The 20,349-nt window shown below is 41.0% G+C and overlaps 2 protein-coding genes across 5 annotated transcripts in view; one reads left to right on the top strand and one right to left on the bottom strand.

The window, feature by feature from the left end:
- POMT1 (protein O-mannosyltransferase 1) overlaps positions 1-11,002 on the top strand; it is a 46,574-nt gene extending 35,572 nt beyond the window's left edge. For 2 of the 3 annotated variants that reach the window (XM_044663965.1, XM_044663964.1), the window contains exons 13-19: positions 1,961-2,053; positions 3,614-3,734; positions 5,106-5,203; positions 6,302-6,415; positions 7,698-7,824; positions 8,359-8,536; positions 10,133-11,002. In XM_044663965.1, the coding sequence (XP_044519900.1) occupies positions 1,961-2,053; positions 3,614-3,734; positions 5,106-5,203; positions 6,302-6,415; positions 7,698-7,824; positions 8,359-8,536; positions 10,133-10,307 (906 nt within the window). In that variant the 3' untranslated portion in view covers positions 10,308-11,002. The remainder of the gene's footprint in view (positions 1-1,960; positions 2,054-3,613; positions 3,735-5,105; positions 5,204-6,301; positions 6,416-7,697; positions 7,825-8,358; positions 8,537-10,132) is intronic. The other variant, XM_044663966.1, reaches the window with a different exon arrangement.
- Positions 11,003-11,396: 394 nt separating this feature from the next.
- On the bottom strand, positions 11,397-19,698 carry UCK1 (uridine-cytidine kinase 1). 2 transcript variants are annotated; one of them, XM_044663968.1, is made up of 7 exons: positions 19,570-19,698; positions 19,009-19,168; positions 17,670-17,766; positions 17,281-17,423; positions 17,103-17,197; positions 15,276-15,324; positions 11,397-12,662 (listed from the first exon to the last, which is right to left on the bottom strand). In XM_044663968.1, exons 1-7 carry the CDS (start codon positions 19,672-19,674, stop codon positions 12,481-12,483), a joined length of 831 nt encoding a protein of 276 aa, XP_044519903.1. In that variant the 5' UTR covers positions 19,675-19,698; the 3' UTR covers positions 11,397-12,480. The 2 variants fall into 2 exon arrangements, with proteins under 2 accessions (XP_044519903.1, XP_044519904.1); XM_044663969.1 differs by having other exon boundaries at positions 17,281-17,354.
- Positions 19,699-20,349: the final 651 nt, after the last annotated feature.

Raw genomic sequence — 20,349 nt, 5'->3', positions numbered from 1 at the left:
CAAAAACAAACAATGTAGTCAAAATCAGGAGGGAAACAACAAACTGGGAAAAAATATAACGAAAAACTCTGACAGGGGTCTAATTACTCAAATATACAAGGAGTTAAAGCAATTGTATAAAAAATCAAGCCATTCCCCAATTGATAAATGGGCAAGAGACATGAATAGGCAATTTTCAGGTAAAGAAATCAAAAGTATCAATAAGTACATGAGAAAGTGTTCCAAATCTAATAATTAGAGAAATGCAAATCAAAACAACTCTGAGGTATCACCTCACACCTAGCAGATTGGCTAAAATGAAAGAAGGGGAGAGTAATGAATGTTGGAGGGGATGTGGCAAAATTGGGACATTAATGCATTGCTGGTGGAGTTGTGAACTGATCCAACCATTCTGGCTGGCAATTTGGAATCATGCTCAAAGGGCTATAAAAGATTGCCTGCCCTTTGATCCAGCCATACCATTGCTGGGTTTGTACCCCAAAGAGATCATAGATAAACAGACTTGTACGAAAATATTTATAGCTGCGCTTTTTGTGGTGGCAACAAACTGGAAAAGGAGGGTACGTCCTTCAATTGGGGAATGGCTGAACAAACTGTGGTATATGCTGGTGATGGAATACTATTGTGCTAAAAGGAATAACAAACTGGAGAAGTTCCAGGCGAACTGGAGAGACCTCCGGGAACTGATGCAGAGCGAAAGGAGCAGAGCCAGAAGAACACTGTACACAGAGACTGATACACTGTGGTAAAATCGAATGTAATGGACCTCTGTACCAGCAGCAATACAATGACCCAGGACAGCTCTGAGGGATTTATGGTAAAGAAAACTACCCACATTCAGAGGAAGGACTGCAGGAGAGGAAACATATAAGAAAAGCAACTGCTTGAACGTACGGGTCCGGGTGGACATGATTGGGGATGTGGACTCGAAACTACCACACCAATGCAACCACCAACAATTTGGAAATAGGTCTTGATCAAGGACACATGACAAAACCAGTGGAAATGTGCGTCGGCCATGGGAGGGGGGATTGCGGGGGGTGAAGGGGAAAGTAGCAGCATGAATCATGTAACCATGTTAAAAATGATTATTAATAAATGTTAAAAAAAAAAAAAGAAAAAAAAGTTGGACTCATTTACCTGAAAACTCATAAATTAATTCATGAAGTATGTTTATTTTACTTTATCTTTTGAGGCATTTGGAGAATTGAGTTGATAAAGGGACAGAATATTTTCTCTCTTGCCAAATGCTCATCTACTTAAGTAACTAGTTAAATCCAACTTCAGGAATCATTGTGCTACTCTTTTAGACTTGTAAACATTGATAGCAACTGACCTAGATTTTTGCTACTCCCTCTTCTGCACTTAAAAATGTTTAATTTCTTAAAATGACTCAGCACTTTGAGCTCCATTTGGGAAAAGATACTACAGAAAATGTAAAATGGGGGGGACCTTTAAAATGTTCTTTTCTATGCTCTCCAAAGTGGGCCATGGGATACTTTGTACAGCCATTGAGAATTGTCACTTCTGAATGATTTGTATTGTCATTTGTAGAAGGATTAATGTTAGTGGTAGCAAAAAGAATGACCTGTTGTCTTTCATTGGGTCCTGGTTCTGGGATCTGATGATTATTAGCTTTTAGCCTTTATTTAAAAATACTGAACATTTGATTAATACAGAAAACTCCTGAGAAGGAAACTTCCTCTAATTTTGCAGAACAGTGACCGCTTTGAAACTTATGGTCTGAGGAAGTTGCTAGGGACACTGAGAGAGTCAGAGTCTTACTTAGTCACACATCTGGTGCAAGGCAGAAAGCCTTACACCCTTCAGTCTTCTTGACTCTGAGGTTGGTTCCCTCTCTAGCATGTCTCATTGCCTTTTAGCCTACTGCTTATAAAAATCACTCAATACCTATAAAGAAGAGAAACAAAGGTAATGCAATAAATTCTGGTTTTCCTAGGATATTGTAAACCGTGAGTCAGATTCAGATATATGGAAGACCATATTGTCAGAAGTTCGGTTTGTACACGTGAACACTTCAGCAGTACTGAAGGTAAGAGTTCCATAGTTGAAGGGCTTCTCTTTTTTCCCCAAGCTGGAGGTATTCTATTTCTACTTCCTTAACTTTTCAGGCTGAAAAGACTTTAAAAGGCTAAAAAAGCATAGAGCAGATACAAATAAGGGAAGACTTTGCCAAGATTTCTTTCTTCCCTCTGTGAAATTGAAGATGGCTGTTTCTTTTTTTTTAAAAAATTTAATTAAATGTTTCATTTTTATATGTCATCCTTTATTTCTTTTTTTTTTTTAAACCCTTGTACTTCGGTGTATTGTCTCATAGGTGGAAGAGTGGTAAGGGTAAGCAATGGGGGTCAAGTGACTTGCCCAGGGTCACACAGCTGGGAAGTGGCTGAGGCCGGGTTTGAACCTAGGACCTCCCATCTCTAGGCCTGGCTCTCAATCCACTGAGCTACCCAGCTGCCCCTATCCTTTATTTCTGAATGCATTCCCTTACTCCTCCCCTATACAGTCTTCCCATATAACAGAGATTTTTTTTTTTAAACCCTTACCTTCCGTCTTGGAGTCAATACTGTGTATTGGCTCCAAGGCAGAAGAGTGGTAAGGGTAGGCAATGGGGGTCAAGTGACTTTGCCCAGGGTCACATGGCTGGGAAGTGTCTGAGGCCAGATTTGAACCCAGGACCTCCCGTCTCTAGGCCTGGCTCTCAATCCACTGAGCTACCCAGCTGCCCCCTATAACAGAGATTTTAAAAGAGAAAAAGCAGTTCCATATTATTGAACCAGAATATCAACTAAGTTGGACATTATACACTCATAGTCCTCAGAATCTCTATAAAAAAGAGAAGTACATTTCCTCACTTCTTCAGGACCAAGCATGATCATTATATTTTTACAAAGTTAGTTTCTGTCTTTTGCCCTTAGCATTTGCTTCATGTGTATATTTTCCTGGTTTTGCCTATTTTTCTCTGAATCAGTTCATCTAAGTGTTTCTCTGCTTCTCTGAATTCTTCATATGTATCATTCTTACAGTTTAGTACTGTTCCATGGTTTATTTAGCCATATTCCACTCATTAGATAACTACTGTTTCCATTTCTTTGCTGCCCGCCCCCGCCACACACAGATAAAAAACAATTTCTATAAATATTGGTATATAAGTATACCTTACTCTCTGGCTTTGATCTCCTTAAGATATGTCCTTAGTAGTGGGGGCTCTGGGTCAAAGGATCTGGACATTTTAGTTAACTTTTTGACATAATTCCATATTTTTTTCCAGAATGTTTGGAACATTTCACAGTTGTACCATTATTGTTAATGTGTCTATTGTCTCACAGTTTCTCCAATATCGACTATTTTTTCTTTTGTCATCTTTGCCAATTGACTGGCAAAATTAACTTTTTAATGATGCTAATACTGTAGTTTAACTGAAGTAATGGCATTAATTCAAATAATTCTAAGATAAGGACATGATAGTAAAAAATAAGAAACACTCTTTTGGGAAGAAATGATACTTTAGCCTAATTGTGGCAAATTTGTGAAACTTTTCTAGTACCTTCTTTTATTTTTATTTCCCACTCCCTTCCCACCCCCCCTCCAGCTGAGTGGGGCATCATTACCTGATTGGGGTTATCGGCAGCTGGAGATCATTGGTGAAAAACTGTCCAGAGGCTATCACCAGAGTATGGTATGGAATGTAGAAGAACACCGATATGGGAAAAGTAAGGCCTGAGTGAGTTATGAATTCTGTGTTGACATGACTTTATTTATCTTTGTAATGAAAGCCTTATTTCAGTTAACCTGATTTAGGAAAATTCTGTATCTTTAGTTATACAGGACTTGGTACTTAAAAAAAAAGAAAGAAAAGAAAAAAGGAAAGCTGAATGCTTACATTCCATTGGGAGTTCTGCTTGCTTTTTTTTTTTTTTTTTTTAAACCCTTGTACTTCGGTGTATTGTCTCATAGGTGAAAGATTAGTAAGGGTGGGCAATGGGGGTCAAGTGACTTGCCCAGGGTCACACAGCTGGGAAGTGGCTGAGGCCGGGTTTGAACCTAGGACCTCCTGTCTCTAGGCCTGACTCTCTGCTTGCTTTTTCTTTGCTCTCACCACATAAATCTTTTTTCCATTATCTTTACTTAAATCTCAGAACATTTGTGTTCAACAAAAGAGAACCAAAACCATAAATAACTTGAGGTCTTTTTAATTATCATTGGGAGGGCACTTGATTTCTTTCCATACCAGATGGGTTTTAAGCATGAGTGAAATATAAATTAATGGTTTTTTCAGTTGTTAATTTACCAGAGGGGAGTTTACCTTGAATGATGCAGCTTTGTCCAAGGCTGACTCACTAGTTATTTGGAAGCCAAGGGAGGTGGGCTTTAAAAAAGAAATTTTATTTTAATAATTACAATTTTCCTTTTTTTATCCAAAAGGTATTATATTTTATTTTCCCAATTACAAATAATAAGTTTCCCACATAACATCTTCTGAAATTATAAGATCCAAATTATCTCCCTTTCTTCCCTCCCCTCTCTTGGGAATGGTAAGCAATTTGATCTGGATTATATGTGTATAAAATCATGCAAAACATACTTCCATATTGGTCATTGTTGTAAGAGAATACTCATGTAGAAACAAAACCCTAAAATAAAGCCATAAACTAATGTGAAAAATAGTATGCTTTGATTTGCATGTGACTAACAGTTCTTTCTCTGGAGGTGGAGAGCATTCTTTGTCATAAATTCTTCAGATTTATCCTGCATCATTGTATTCCTGAGAGTAGCTAAGACTTTCACAGTTGATCATCCTATAATATTGCTGTTACTGTGAACACTTGTTTTCCTGGTTCTGCTTATTTCACTCTGCATCAGTTCATGTAGCTCTTTCCAGCTTTTTCTGAAATCATCTTGCTCATCATTTCTTATAGCACAATAGTATTCCATCACCAACATATACCACAATTTGTTCAGCCATTCCCCAGTTGATAGACATCCCCTCAATTTCCAATTCTTTGAGGTGAGCTTTTTAGAAAGGGAACATTAACAGCTTCTTTTCATAGATGACTGACCTTAACCATTTTTTATAACTTCAGGCCAGGAGCAAAAGGAGAGGGAACTGGAGTTGCACTCTCCCACTCAGATTGACATCAGCAAAAACCTCAGTTTTATGGCCAGATTCACAGAACTACAGGTAAATAACCTATGGTGCTCTTGGGGAAACATCATCTGTTTGTTGTGTACCAACTAATTCTGGCTCTTTTTTTACATTTACATTACTTTCTGTGCCTTGTTTAAATAACTTGTTGTCTTGTAAGCTGTGAACTGAAGATCCAGAAGTTCCAAGTCTTCCCCTTTCCTTTTAATTAGAAGTAGAGAGCAGAACCTTTGTTGTTCCATCAATTGAATTCTGCTGCACAGATTCTTTGAGCTTCTGCAGCTAGGATTTACAATATAGTTAAGAAGGGAGATTTATTACAAGTGTGCCATAATTAGTACACTTTCCAAAGGGCGTGTTTGAGCTCTTTCAACTGATGAAATGATTAAAATTCCAAAATTATGGAATGTGAGAGGTGAAAAGGACCTCTTAGACATCATCAGTCTATTCATTCTCCTCCGTTTATAGATAAGAAACCTAGGTTCCTAGATGTTAAGCGACTTACAGCTTGTTCATGGACATAATTGGGTCTAGAACCAACATGTCTAGAATTCTTTAATGCTCCTTACTCTGCCTAATGCTCCATGTTGCCTATTCCTTTTGTGTAATCTAGAAATGGATTCCTGCTGGCACATACTAATTTAGAAAACATAAATTGAAATTATCTCTATTGTATTTTAAAATACATTGTTAAACATGCCTCATTTACATTTTAATTTGTTTCTGACTCCACTCAGGAGTTTTGAGTTTGAACACCTCTGGTCTAGAATGAACTTTAAACCCATGTGAATAGCAAACATGTACCCGGTACACCTTTAAAAGATCTAACTAGTATGGGAAGCTGGGTGGTTCAGTGGATTGAGAGCTAGACCTAGAGGTGGGAAGTCCTAGGTTCAAATCTGGCCTGAGACACTTCCTAGCTGTGTGACCCTGGGCATGTCACTTGACCCCCCATTGCCTAGCCCTTATCATACAGTATTTGACTCCAAGACGGAAGGTAAGGATTAAAAATAAAATAAAAGATTTAACTAGTAAAAAATGATCCAGGATATCTGTGAACAATTTCTTGGCCATTATGATAGTAATTAAATTATAATTTTGAATCAAGGAACTAGCAGACCTGCTTTATTCTAGTGGAAGATGCTTACATTGAGGAGTGAAGAAACCGAACACAAGTACAGCTCCTCACCCCTGGAATGGCTCATGCTGGAGACAAATGTCGCCTACTGGCTACATCCTAGGACCAGCGTAAGTGGGAGAATGGAAGGGACACTGGATGCAGAGTTTTAGCAAATTATATGAATATTTTAGTGCTACATATTTTAGAACTCCATTGTGGGTTGAGTATTGTGTTCAGAGTTTATTTTCCATTTAATTATTTAATGAATTTAGAATTTTTCCCATGGTTATATGATTTGTATTCTTTCCCCTCCCATAGCCAACAAGCAATTCAACTGCGTTTTACATATATCATTGATCAAAACCTATTTTCATATTATTAATATTTGAATTAGAGTGATCATTTAGAATCTACATCCTCAACCATGGGATCAAGGAAATGTTTTTTCTTCTGTTTCTACTCCCACAGTTCTTTCTCAGAACTTATAGTTCTTAAAAGCAAAAGTTTATAGCTCTCTTTAATGCACAAGCTTGGGTAACAAAGAATGAACAATTCCCACTAAACACGGAATGGGTTTTTTTCATTATTTTTTTTTCATCTTAAGAGCTTTATTGATGCCTTTTATTCTTATACCACATTTCTTTATTTTTATTATTAATCTGACCCTCCAACTATACTTATGGAAATATGTTTTGCATGATAATACATGTATAACCCAGACCAAATTGCCTAACAGCTCCAGGAAGGGGGAGGGAAAAAACGAGAGGAACACAATTTGGACCATTTAACTTCAGAAAACTTATATGAAAAATTATTGCATGAAATTGGGAAAATAAAATTATCTTTCAAAAAAAATCCCAACAAATATTATCTTACTTAATCCTCATACCCTAGAGGAAAGTACTATTATTATCCTCATTTTACAGTTGAGGGAACTGAGACTTAGAAAAGCTAAGTGACTAGGAAGTAAGGAAACAAGCATTTATTAAGTCTTTCCGATGTGCTAGGCATTATGCTAGGTGCTTTAAAATTATCTCATTTGATTCTCACAACAACCCTGGAAGATGGGCAAGTCACTTGACCCCCATTGCCCACCCTTACCACTCTTCTACCAAGGAGCCAATACACAGAAGTTAAGGGTTTAAAAAAAAAAAAAAAATAAGGGCAACTAAGTGGCCCAGTGGATAGCGCTCTAGGCCTGGAGGCAGGAGGACCTGGCTTCCAATCTGGCCTTGGACTCTTCCGCTGTGTTACCCTGGGTAAGTCACTTCACCTTATTTGCCTATCTTAGAGTTGTTACTAAGACAGAAAATAGGGGTTTAAAAAAGTGGATTTTAAAATTTGATCATTTTTTTCCACCTTGTATGAATATGGTCAAATAGCCCAGGTAATTGACCCATGTGTTTATAGGCTCAGATCCACCTACTTGGAAATGCTTTGACCTGGTCTTCAGCCAACTTCGCCACTTTGGCCTGTGTGCTTCTGTTTTTCTGGTATCTGCTCAGACGGAGAAGAAATGTTTGTGACATCCCTGAAGGTAGGTACTTTTTGGTATTTTTTTCTCATTTATCTGTTATTTAGTTTTCATTCTAGTGAGTTTGGTCTACCTTGAGGAGACAGCATGGTATCTTTGTTAGAATGAGCCCCAAATCAGGAGATGGTGAATATTAATGTTATCAGGAATCCCCTCATTCCTGTGAATTTTCTGTTTCTATGAAGAGGAAACAGGTTATTTTTATTTTCCAGATGGTCATTTAGCAATTAATTCCCCACCTTTGGTTGCAGGTTTCTCTGCCATAGTGCAGGGGAGGAAGGGCAGGACGAGTTCTCTCAGGCACTTGGTAGCATTCGGGCTCAAGATCATGCTTCCTCAATGCAAGGAAGCCTGGCACACAACATCCCACTCCTTCTCCACAGAGAATGTGGGAAGGAAAATGAAATAAATTAAGAAATTACTTTGTTTGTATTTAAATCTAGTAGGCTAAACTAAACTTAAAAATGATAGCCAGAATCAGCATTTTCTTGTCTGTGGCACAAGTTTAAGATTCCCCCCCTTGATCTTCTCCCTCAGATTCCTGGTCAAGCTGGGTATTAGCTGGGACTGTGTGTTGTGGGGGTTGGGCTGTGAACTACCTCCCCTTCTTTATGATGGAGAAGACATTATTCCTTTACCACTACCTGCCGGCTCTAACCTTCCAGATCATCCTACTCCCAATTGTGCTGCAGCATATGAGTGAGCACCTCTGCAGGTATTGGGGGTCACTGCAATAACACTGGTTTGGGGGGACTGTAAGAATGAGTGAGTTTAGGGGTAGGGTAGCTAGGTGGCTCAGTGGACAGAGAGCCAGGACTAGAGACAGGAGGTCCTGAGTTCTAATGTACCCTCAGATACATCCTAGCTGTGTGATCCTGGGCAAGTCACTTAACCCCCATTGCCTAGCCCTTACCACTCTTCTGCCTTGGAACCAATACATAGTATTGATTCTAAGCTGGAAAGTTTTAAAAATAAGAATGAAGTTTTCCTTTTCATTCAACAAACATTTTTATTGTGTACCTGTTGTATGCAAGGCCCCATGGAGCTTACAGAAACGAATAAAATATGATCCTTGCACTCAAGGAACTTAGTCTAGTAGAAATGTTCAGGTACATTCTGTACTAATAACTATGATACATTATAGGAAATGTGAGACCTGCAGAACAGAACTACAAAGTTCCAGAATGGTTCAGGGAGCTTGAGATGGGGGAAGAATAATTGCAGGAGGCATGAGCTAAGTTACAGGAGCAGGAAAGCAAAAAGTTGGTGCAAGGAAAAGTAAGTAATCCAATTTATTTAGATGCAGGGGGTGTGTCTAAGTAGGAAGGTATGAGGAGATGATGCCAGAAAGCAGGCTGGGGTCCAGTCTTCCTGGAGCCCTTGCAGCCAGACTTAGGAATTTAGACTTTCTTTGCTGACTATAAAAGAAATGAACAGAGCTGCCTTTCCAAAAAATAAATCTGGCAGATTCTTTTCAATATAGATTGGCTAGGGGGAGACTGATAATGGATAGTGAGATGAGATTTAAGTGAGAGGCTAGACTAACATGGTAGCAGTTGGAGTTCAGAAGAAGAAACCTGCCTATACCAGAGATTGTGAAGTTATAATTGTGAAGAATAATTCGGAGACAGATCTGATGTAATGTGAGCGATAGTAAGAAGTTGGAGATGATTCCAAAGTGTTGAGCCGGGATGACTGGGAAGATGATAGTAGTTATCAGAATTAATAGTCAGGAGGAATATGGGTTCAGGTGCAGTTAATTAGTTCCAGCCAGTTGTAGTGTACACATACATCCATAATCCCTGTGACTGGAGAGACCGAGGCTAGTGGGTTGAGCTTAGAAGTTCTGAACTAACATCACCAGGCAGCTGCCTAAGGAGGGGCAACCAACCCAGGTCAGAAACAGAACAGGTCAAAGCTGGCACAGTGAGATTGAAACTATGAATGACCACTGCACTGCCAGCTAGGGTGAAATAGGGAGACCCAGACTCAAACAACAAAAAGCAATACTTACTCTTGGGGTAGCAGAATAGAGGAAGAATGCAATACTCTTTTTGGAGAGGCAGTAGAAAAAGAGTATAACACTTGTTTTTGTATACTGCCTAGTCTGCCACCAGTTGTGATGAATTGAACAAATTACTTATCCCTGAACTTGTTTCTCATGTACTTCATAGGATTTTTGAGAACCTCCAATGAAATCATATATGCAGAAATATTTTGGAAGCTGTAAAATCTATAAATGCTAATTGGTTTTCTATGTGTATACCTGTGTTCTTAATCTCTCACATACTTTTGTCTTCTGATCCCACAGATCCCAGCTCCAGAAAAACATGTTCAACTCCTTAATTATAGTATGGTTTTCCTCTGTGTATCTGGTTTATCACACTTTCAGCCCAATAACCTATGGGGATCAATCTCTTTCAACAAACGAACTCAAGGCCCTTCGTTGGAAGTCTAGCTGGGATATCCTGATCAGAAAACATTAATGGAAAAAGAAGAATAAACTAGTGGAAATATGAGATAGTGGGCTGGATAAGATGGAAGAAATCTTATTTTGTTTCTTTCACACGCTTGTTTATTAACAAGCAAAGCTACTTTGAGATTGAAAGAGCGTCTGTTCTCCAGGAACCGATGGGTGCCTGGCCTTTAACTATAGGAAGAAGTAACCGAAAACTTCACATCTTGTTTAATTTGTTTCATTTCACCAATGAGAAGGCCATTTAAAAGATAACTACATTTTAAGCGAGGACAAGTCTTTTCCTGGAAACTAGAGAGCAGACTGTTTCCACTGACTCATGTGGCCCGTAACTGAACAAAACTCCCTTTCATTTAACTGATTAATGTAGTCGTACCCTGCAGCCTAATGGAGATGAAATTAGGTAGGCCAAAAGAACTTGAGAGTCCACAATGACACTATAGTCCAGGTTTTTAACTAGAAGAGGTTGCTGTGAATCCTAAGGACTGTTATCCTCAGTTCCTCCTGTGGCTAGACTCATACTGCCATGCATTCTTCCAAAACCTACTGTACCAGAGAAACAGCTGAGTATTCATCTTTGGTAGTAGGACCTTCTAGAAGTCATTCTTGAATGATTCCATTTTCCCAGTCTGTATGATGGGAAGGTAAGTGACTTTGGCTTCAATTCAGTTCTCTGACTACAAGATAAAAAAGCCTATAGCAGCCTTGTACTGTCTTGTAGTATATTTTTTAAAAATCGCTGGGGTGGCTTTCTGTTAAGTGAACACCATCTCTGACTGAAAGGTGTTAGTGTCATCTCTATAATTCTGCTTTCTGAAATTTCATTTATGATTACACATAAAAACATTTTTTAAGAGACAAATGAACACTAATATTTGGAATTTGTTTATTAGTCCCGAAACAGTACATTAAGCATAACAAAGATTTTAGGTAATTACAGTTTAGAAAACCAAAGGACCTGAACAAAGTTCCTTGCCTTCTGTATCTCATAATAACTATAATGACTTATGCCGGATAGAAGAGAATTATAAGTGGCTATACATGAGATTGATTATAAAACAGCTCTCTCTATATATCTTTTATATATATATGTATATATATATATATATATATAAAATGTACATATATATTATGTAGAGGGTACTGAACACTAGTTAAGAGGAAAGGTTAAATAGAACCATATAGACCAAAACATTCTCATATACGTAATTCAGTGCTAGGCCATATATGATAAGTGGTACAGCAACTTGGAGGGCTGATTTGTGCAATAACATTAATTTTGAACCCCTAGAATCTACCATGTAATTTAGCTCTAAGGAAAGCATGCATCAGACATGGCAATGAGTAATAATGTGAACTGTTTGGCAGTAGGCAGCATGTGTCCTAGATCCCAGGACAGGTAAGCCTTGACTTGGCAATTTCTAGGTATAGAAGAACAGAGCCAATAGCCTCGAGTGGAACTGTTTGTTTGGGTATCATATAGCTGTATTCAAGTCAGAACCACACAAACACCAGAACTATTTGATTGACTTCTATTGTGGCAAATCTTGATTCTGCAGTAACCTGTCAGGCATATGTGAACCTTTTAGGTTGTCTGTAAACACATCCAATATAGGAGACTCTCTCCTTTAGGTTTAATAGTAGTTTTTTGTGTTTTTCCTTTTTAAAGTGCTTATCACCATTCCCAACTCTGCTTATTGCCCTATATATAACCCAGGAGGATAGAAGATATTTCTACACGGTTCCTATGAAGGTCGTAATAGCCACAGAGCAAGGGCCCAGATCCCCAATTTATTTTTCAAATGTGTTGCTAGAATTATTTCTGGGAGCAAGTATAGTAGGTTCACTCATGCAGGTGTTGGGCATTTTTCAGATAGCCCAAAGAGATTTCAGAAGCCTCTTGAATACATGGAAGATAAAAACAATCAAGAAGGTCCTTTCAGTATTTCCCACATTTAAGATTGAATAAGATTAACAATTTCTCTATTCCTAAATTGTTAAATAATTTTATCCTAGAATTATTTTGTAACAAATGCTAAGAGATTATTTTTAAAGGGCTTGGGGCATGGGATTTTTGTTTTAAAAAAAAAAAGAAAAGAAAAAAGGTAACTCCAGACCCCTTCATTATACAGATGTCATCAAGGAAGATCTGCCCTAGAAGCTAAGTAACAGCCTCCAGCTCCTCAGTGAGGTCTGCTTCTAGACTCCAGGTGGGATCGTTTACCAGATGTCAGCACAACTGTAGGGTCTCCAGGCTCAGAAAATGTCCTCTTGTAGCTCCTCCCATTTGGAACTCCCCGCTGCCATTTGCAGATGTCACCATTCAAAATGTCTTGAATATGTTGTACAATCAGGTTGATGGCAACTGCAAAAGATAATAGAGCAATTGTGGTCCCGATTCACCAGAGATGGCAATCAATCAATCAATAACATTTATTAAGCCTACTATGTGTTAGGCACTCTGCTAAGCATACAAAAAGAAGCAGAAGACAGTTCCTGGCCTCAGGGACTTTACAATCTAACGAGAATCTAACTGCAAACAAATACATAGAAACAAATAGGAAGTGATTACTGGCACTAGAATTAAGAAAAGTTGAGAAAGGCTTCCTATAAAAGATGAGATTTTAGTTGGGACTTGGAAGAAGTCAGGGAGGTCAGGTAGAGATGAGGAAGAAAATTCCAGGCATGGGGGACAGCCAGAGAAAAATTCCTGAAGTTGAAAGATGGAGTGTCTTGTTTAAGTAACAACAAGGAGGCTAATGTCATTGAATCAAAGAGTATGGTTTGGGAAGTAAAGAGCAAGAAGAATGGAAAGGAAGAGAAATAGGTTAGGAAGGGCTTTGAATGTCAAACATAGCATTTTGTATTTGCTTCTAGAGGCAGTAGGGAAGCCACTGGAGTTTACTGAATGGATAGAGGGTAGTAGGGGTGACTTAATCAGATCTGTGCTTTTAGAAAGTAACTGGTGGTTGAACGGAGGATGAATTGGAGTAATGATGCAGGAAGACCCACCAGCAGGCTCTAAGGTAGAACTAGGAGACAGTGACATCCTAAAAACTTAAAAGAGAATATCAAGGAGGAGAGTGATCAGCAGTCTCAAAGGCTGCAGAAAGGTCAAGGAGAATAAGAAGTGAGAAAAGGTTATTGGATTAGGTAGCTAAGAAACCACTGGCAACTTTGAAGAGAGTAGTTTCAATGGAATGATAAGGTTAGAATCCAGGTGGTAGGGGGTTAAGAAGAGTGAAAATGAAAACACCTATTCAGATGGCCTTTTCTAAAAATTGAGCTGCAAAGGACAGAAGAGATATAGGATGATAACAGGGATAGAAGGATCAAGTGAAGATGTTTTTCAGGATGGGGGAGACATGAGAATGTAGGAAGTAGGAAATAGGCCAATAGAAAATAAGTGGGAGAGTGGGGATGACAGGACAGTCTGTTGGAGAAAACAGGATGGAATGGGATCAATTGAATCAGCAAAAGGGTTAGCCTTGATAAGAAGAAAGGCCACTTCATCTGTTGAGACGGATGGAAGAGAGTGGCAGAAGGCATATGAGTAATAAGAGGAAGTCAGGAGAAGAGGGAGCTTACAGTGAATGGCTTCAGTTTTTTTCCTGTAAAACATGAGGCATGGTTCTCAGCTGAGGGAGTGGGGAAGTCATGAGAAATTTAAGAAGGGCTGAAAAGGTTTGGAAGAATAGGGAGAGTGAGATTTATAAGGAGTTAGCAGTAACTGAAGAATTGCCTATCAGCAGTGAGGACCCAGTCAATGTTGTATAACATAATGGGAACAGTTGCATTATTTTCTCCACCTTTGTTCAGCGGTGCATGTGTAAGAGGGAATACAGCAAATGATGGGAGTCATTCAAGGTTGAGGTGTGGCTGAACACAATCAGGATATAAGAGGGCTGGGAATTCAACAGAGTATGATAGTGCAGAACTGAATTGGTTCTGGGTGGAAAAAGAGAGTGTGGCTAGTGCATGGGGTGATGGCCTCAAAATTGAGGGGGTCAAGGGATTGGAGATCCTGGTACAGACCAAGAGTAGAAGTACGAACTGTAAAGGAAGGCAGAAGGAGTGGTGAAAAGCCAAGAAATTATGATCAGATGAGGGGATTTTGGAGTTCTCGAACACAGAGTTGGTACATGTGTAGGTGATGGAAACCTCAAGGGTATGACCATATTTGTGTGGTTATGGTGAGGTAGAAGAGTAGCTCAAGGGAAGTGAGCAGTTGGGATATTTGAAGGAGAATCCGTATGTATGCTGAAGTCCCCTGGAATGAGACAAGAGTTTAAGAAGAGAGAATAATAGTGAGCCACATACAGAACTCACTAAGGAATGAAGGGGAGCAACTTGGAGTCTGTAAACAGCAACCAGGATTTTGATTGGGTTACTGGTAAATAGGAATAGCATGAAACTCAAAGGAAGAAAGGTTACCGAGTGATGGAAGTAGAAGGAGAACCACAAAGTAGCAGTGGGAAGCAAAAATCAGCCTAACTCCCTCAACCAAAGAGCTGAGGAAATTAATGGTGTTATTAACTCACTGAACTTAATCCCCACCAGTCTTGGGACACTGATGCCTGTTTCAATTTTATAACCAGTAATTACTCATTGAAACAGCTCTTGGCACTCATTGGCAATGAATTGGTGTCAAAACCCACCAGGTAAAAACAATTTGAATCAATAAATGAGCTCTGTAAAATCTACCCACTTGGCACTTTATCTTGGCTTCATGTTAATATCTGAAAAGTAACTAAAATTCTCTAGTAGTAAGAAATTTCTTTCCAATTTTTTAAGTTTTAAAACATAATTTTAAAGAAGATACAGAACTATGGCAAGTGGAAGATATACCAAAAGTGCATGGGAATGAGTGTTTAGGGGCCCTTGCATCAAATTACAATGAAAAGTTAAGACCCAAATGTAGCTTTTAGATAGAAATTGCAGGCTCTCTGAGGAATAAGTGAGGTCAGACATTTCTTACCCATGTTGTCAACCCCTCGAGGGATGATCACATCAGCATACTTCTTAGTCTATAAGACAAAATAATAGTTCTCTTAAGCAGCTTTTTCTAGAATGATTGCAATTTTCAATGGAATTCATCCTACTTTGAGCTTGAAATATTGGGTGGGAGCACCCAGTATTTGTCTCAGAAATGGACAGGGTGATTCATGTGAATTGCCCATCACTATACCACACAGAATAAGGCAAATTGAACAGGTGTAGGAAGGCAAAAGAAATGGCTTTATCCAATGACTTTCTACAATTTTCATGTTTCTTATGAAGAATAACCTGTATGGCCCATCTCTCTGTACTACAGAGCCAGCTTCAGGCAAAGGTGAGCCAAGTAAGATAGGAAGTCTCCAGATTCATCTCCTAGCAATCCATGACTTTCTTCCACTCTGATCCACCAGCTCTCTGACCCTACCAGGAGCTAGGAAGCAAATGTGGATAAATTCTCAAGCATGGAACAGGGAAGAAGTGAGCCTTGCTACAGGATAGTCTCGTAGCATCATGAGTAACTTGTGACATGGGAAATATCACATGACAGCTCTGCTCAGACAACCTGGCCAGTTCTGGCCAACTAAACCCTTAATATTAATCAGCTGACTTATTGAGTCTGTTTATGTGATTATGAAAGGCTGGAACTGCTGAGTTATTGATGCCAAATAAATTTCTAGAAACTGAGAATCTAAGCATAGGATTACTTGGACTATATAAGACCTTTTCCCCCCACTATAGCAAAGTTTCCTTAGCAGGAATTTTGGTGCCTTTATGCTTATCCCTAGAAGGTGACATCTTAGAAAGTCACTCTGGTGAACACCATAAAGTTTTACCTGAGAGGCAATGTGGTGTAATGTTTAAAAGCCAGACTGGGGATCAGGAAGATGTGGGATCAGGTCATTTCTCTGACATTACTATGAAATCCTGGGCAAATCACTTAACCTCTTAGTGCCCTCAGGAAATTCTTAACCATTCTAAGTTGTAGAACTAGTGACTACATTACACTGGGAGGGGATGTTTATCCCTAGAAGGATGTCACCTTCTAGGGATAAGCATAAAGGTTCCCACCCTGATGAAATCATGCATCTGGAGGGGGAAAAGGATTTCCAGTATAAATCACCTCTCTATGCTTTCAGTATTTCTAAATTAGGGAGCAGTGCTAGCCATTGCATTAATTTTGAAATGTAAAAAGTTTTCTAAGTTAATACCTTAAATATTCAAGGGAATTGGGCACCTTAGAGGCTTAGCCAAAATCAGTATGGAGAAAGAGAGGAATGATTTAGAGGATTTAGGATAATGGCCAACTAAATCTTTCCCCACATATAAATTATAAAGTACATATAAGGGGCAGCTGGGTAACTCAGTGGATTGAGAGTCCTAGAGATAGGAGGTCCTAGGTTCAAAGCCGGCCTCAGACACTTTCCCAGCTGTGTGACCCTGGGCAAGTCACTTGACCCCCATTGCCCACCCTTACCACTCTTCCACCTAGGAGCCAATACACAGAAGTTAAGGATTAAAAAAAAAAATTTTTTTAAATAAAGTACATATAAATTTTTCCCTGCATGTAAATTCTTCCCTATGTCTAAAATGACATAAATCCTTCCCTGCATATATAAATTCTTTCCTACATATAAATTACATGTGAATTCTTCCCTCCACATAAATTACATACAGATCTTTCTTTACATATAAATTAAGCTTCATTTAAGACTCAGCATCCTACTGAAACTGGCCAGCACAACCTTTTGAAGGCAATAACTATGATGTAAAAATCATTAAAAAGTGTTAACAAACTCAGAGGTGGTACCGGTAGGCAGAATTCCTCAAAGGCAGGTTTGACAAAGGTGGTGTACTGTGTTAGGATCTGTTCCAAATCTCTCCCTCGGTTCATATCTCGGAGAACTGAAATAGTAACATTTTGGTCCTTAGCCCACCACACGTGTAACTGAGTGGTCAGAGGTCAAAAAGGCCTGCATCCCCCTTACCTCTACGAGACAGCCTCACATCTGAGTCGGTGTCAACAAAGAGTCGAAGATGAAACATGTCCCGGATCTCTTGACTATAGAATACCAAAATGCCCTCAAACAGAACCACATCCGCAGGGTAAACCACAGTTGTCTCCAGTAACCTGCGAGGCAGAGGCGAGGAAATGGGACACTGCAGGAGAGAGAGGGTCACCAGGGCAGTCTGCACAACCAGCTTCAGTCCTGGGGGCACTGAATCCTTGGAAGGGGCAGATCACGAAGAGTCCACAGAAACCGACTGGGGGCAGGGCCTGCTGCAGGGAAGTCCTTGCTGTAAGCACTTGAGAGGAAGATCTAATGGGCTTGAAGTGCACAGCCCTCCTCTGCCCTCCCAGAAACCACCTGCTTACCTTGAATGGGTCACAAAATCATAGATCGGGACCTCAACGGTTTTGCCCTCCACAATGTGTTTCAGGGTCATGCGCATCAAATCATTATCAAAAGCATCTGCAGAGATGGAACAAAAGGCAAGACGATCCCAGCTGTTCTTACAGAGGGGATGTAAATAAAGATCTGGTTGCCGTGGGTATGGCCTATGGCCATTTTAAAAAATCAACAATGCTACTTACAGAACTGAACTATAACTAATATCTAGCAGGCATGCAACCTTTAAAAATTCTGTAGATCACAAGCTGAACAAGTTCATACAGATAGCTATCTGGTAATAACCAGTACCTAAATTGTTCTCTCCACCAGGAAGTTGGTTTTAACCAGAAAATTACACATTAAAGACCTACTATGTGCAAGGCACTATTTGGCATTCTCAGAATTCTTTCCAGGAGACAAGGAAGGATCAGGTTCTATATTTCTAGGGCAGAGCCATTTTAAGGATAAGTTTACTAGGGCAATGTTTCTTTTTCTAGAAGAGGGTCAAGGAGGATGATGGGACAGCCATAAAAGTTGAATAGTCTGAGCATCACCTTGATCTAATTACTAGAACATCAGACCTCTCTCTCTTCACTTGACTCTTGGTAGTTGACTCAGGAGCTGGAATCTCAGGACTACATACTGGCTATCGTTCACACAGATACCTTTAGATCCTCTGCAGAACCTCTACCCTTAAGACTAATAAGGGAATATTCAGTCACTGTCCTTCAGGGAATGAAAGGGAAGACCCTATTTTTGTATAGTGGGCCCTTGAAAACATCTAGATGAAAAAAGACCCACAGGATAGTCGTTGCAGTGCAGGGATCCTGCAGGGCGCTCTGCTTGAAGGCCTGGAGGAGCTGGCATCCTCATGGAATAAGCCTTCCTGATTGGCTTTGTGCCAACAAAGGGAACTTTGGCTTGGACAGCTCTGACAAGGTCCTCAGCTTAACGCTGTGCAGTCCACTTTGTGGCAGGAGTTTAGGATTAGTTCACAGAACCACCTCAGTCTCCCCAGGACTGCCCCAGACCAAGGCAAAGAGAGAAAGAAATGGGGGAGGAGGAGCCTAGATTGGTGCTTCCAGCACTGTTAGATTCAAAGATCTGCTTTGAGTCCTGGCTCTGCCACTTATTGGTCACATGACTGCAAGCTCTGAGCCTCAGATTCCTCATCTGTCAAATGGGGATATTTCCACTACCTACCTCACAGGCTGGTTGTAAGGAGGTGCTCTGTAAATTAAGACATCTATTTGGTATCGGGAACCGTTATTGCTGTTATCTCGCTGACCCCGCCCCGCCCCACCCCCAGGTTTCCAGCTCTACCTGGGTGGTCAAAGTTGTACTGGCCCTTCAATGCCTTGGCCTTCTGCTCGGTGGTCAGGACCTTATAGAACCTGTCCTGGCTTAAGATGACCAGCTTGCGCTGTCGGTGGTCCACTTCATGCTGGCCCAGCAGTTCCATGATCTTCTCGCACACTGTGGACTGGGAGAAAGCCAGGAGGACCCCTGCCTCAAGCCCCTCGGAATGGAACGGTCGCTGCCTCTCCCTGACCCCCGCAAGGCCCGGTGCCGAGAGCTCGCTCCGCACTCGAGTCCTGCCCCGCCACAGGTGGAGGCGGGGTGCCGCCTTCCTACTTGGGGGTGATTGAGAGGGCTCAAGCAGCCCCAACCCTGCCAGGCCCAGCCGCTGCCCCAGCTCTCTGCCGATAGACTAGCTCGTCCCCGGGGCCGGGTCCCCTGCTCCCCCAGTGGATTGTGCCGCCAACCCCGCAGCCTCGGCTCGGGCCCCGAGAAGGGGCTCCGCTCTAGGGCGCGGGACGGGCTCCCCTGGCTCCCCAGGGTGGCTTCCTTCTGCCACCCCCACCCCCCACTCCGAATTCTCACCTTCCCGCTGGCCGTGCCGCCGCTCACCCCGATCAGGAAGGGTCGCTGGTGAGGGCGCTCCTGCTCCGCAGCGGCCGCCCCGCCGCCGCCGCTATCCGAGGCCATAGCCAGTTTGCCTTCCCTGCATCGGCTTCCCCTCCTTTCCCAGCTCTAGCTGGCCCGACCGCCCCCAGAACAGAGGTCAGAGGCAACCCCCGAGACTACAACTCCCGACGGACACCACGCGCGGGTTCTAGTTGCCAAGGGGTCCCCGCGGCGCCGCAGAGCGACGCGGGAGTTGTAGTTGGCTAAAGCCAGAGGGTAGAGCGCATGCTCGAGATTGTTAAATGTCCCTTTCGCCAGACTCCAGCCTTTCCTTGGTGGCGGAGCTGTTGAAGAGTTACTACTCCTTCCCTGACTTTGAAGTCTGTGGGCCGCTCTGAGAAAAGAACAATATTATTTAATCCCGCACTCACAGCCTAAATATTGCATTAAGAAAGCACCGCCATCAGGATCTCCTCTCAACCTGGGCTACTCCCAAGATGCCTGTTCTGCCCACACGGTTGCTAAGAAACTTATCCTCAGTGAGATTATAGTTTGCTCAGGGGATGGGGAGCCGGTGTGTATGTCAACATAACCGCTCACTGGTGGGACCTGAAGATAAGTAGAGGCAAACCTCTCCCCACTTCATTCCCTTCCTTGTGCTCCGAACTAGATAGATAAATGTAGAACAAACCGAACCAAAGCCTCCTGTTTTCAAAGAGCTTAGCCGCTTTCTAGAAATAAGATAAATAAATAAGA

Source organism: Gracilinanus agilis, chromosome 2, assembly GCF_016433145.1.
Source record: "Gracilinanus agilis isolate LMUSP501 chromosome 2, AgileGrace, whole genome shotgun sequence".
Lineage (NCBI taxonomy): Eukaryota > Metazoa > Chordata > Mammalia > Didelphimorphia > Didelphidae > Gracilinanus > Gracilinanus agilis.
This window is presented reverse-complemented; position numbering and strand designations above follow the sequence as displayed.

What these genes read in the sequence shown, in the direction of transcription:
- UCK1 (XM_044663968.1), bottom strand. Translation starts at nt 19,674, where the DNA reads ATGGCCTCGGATAGCGGCGGCGGCGGGGCGGCCGCTGCGGAGCAGGAG. An exon ending in TTGAGGAATTCTGCCTACCG is followed by an intron (nt 15,325 to 17,102) that starts GTACCACCTCTG and finishes TTTGTCTTATAG; the next exon opens with ACTAAGAAGTATGCTGATGT. An exon ending in TCGAGGGGTTGACAACATGG is followed by an intron (nt 12,663 to 15,275) that starts GTAAGAAATGTC and finishes TATCTTTTGCAG; the next exon opens with TTGCCATCAACCTGATTGTA.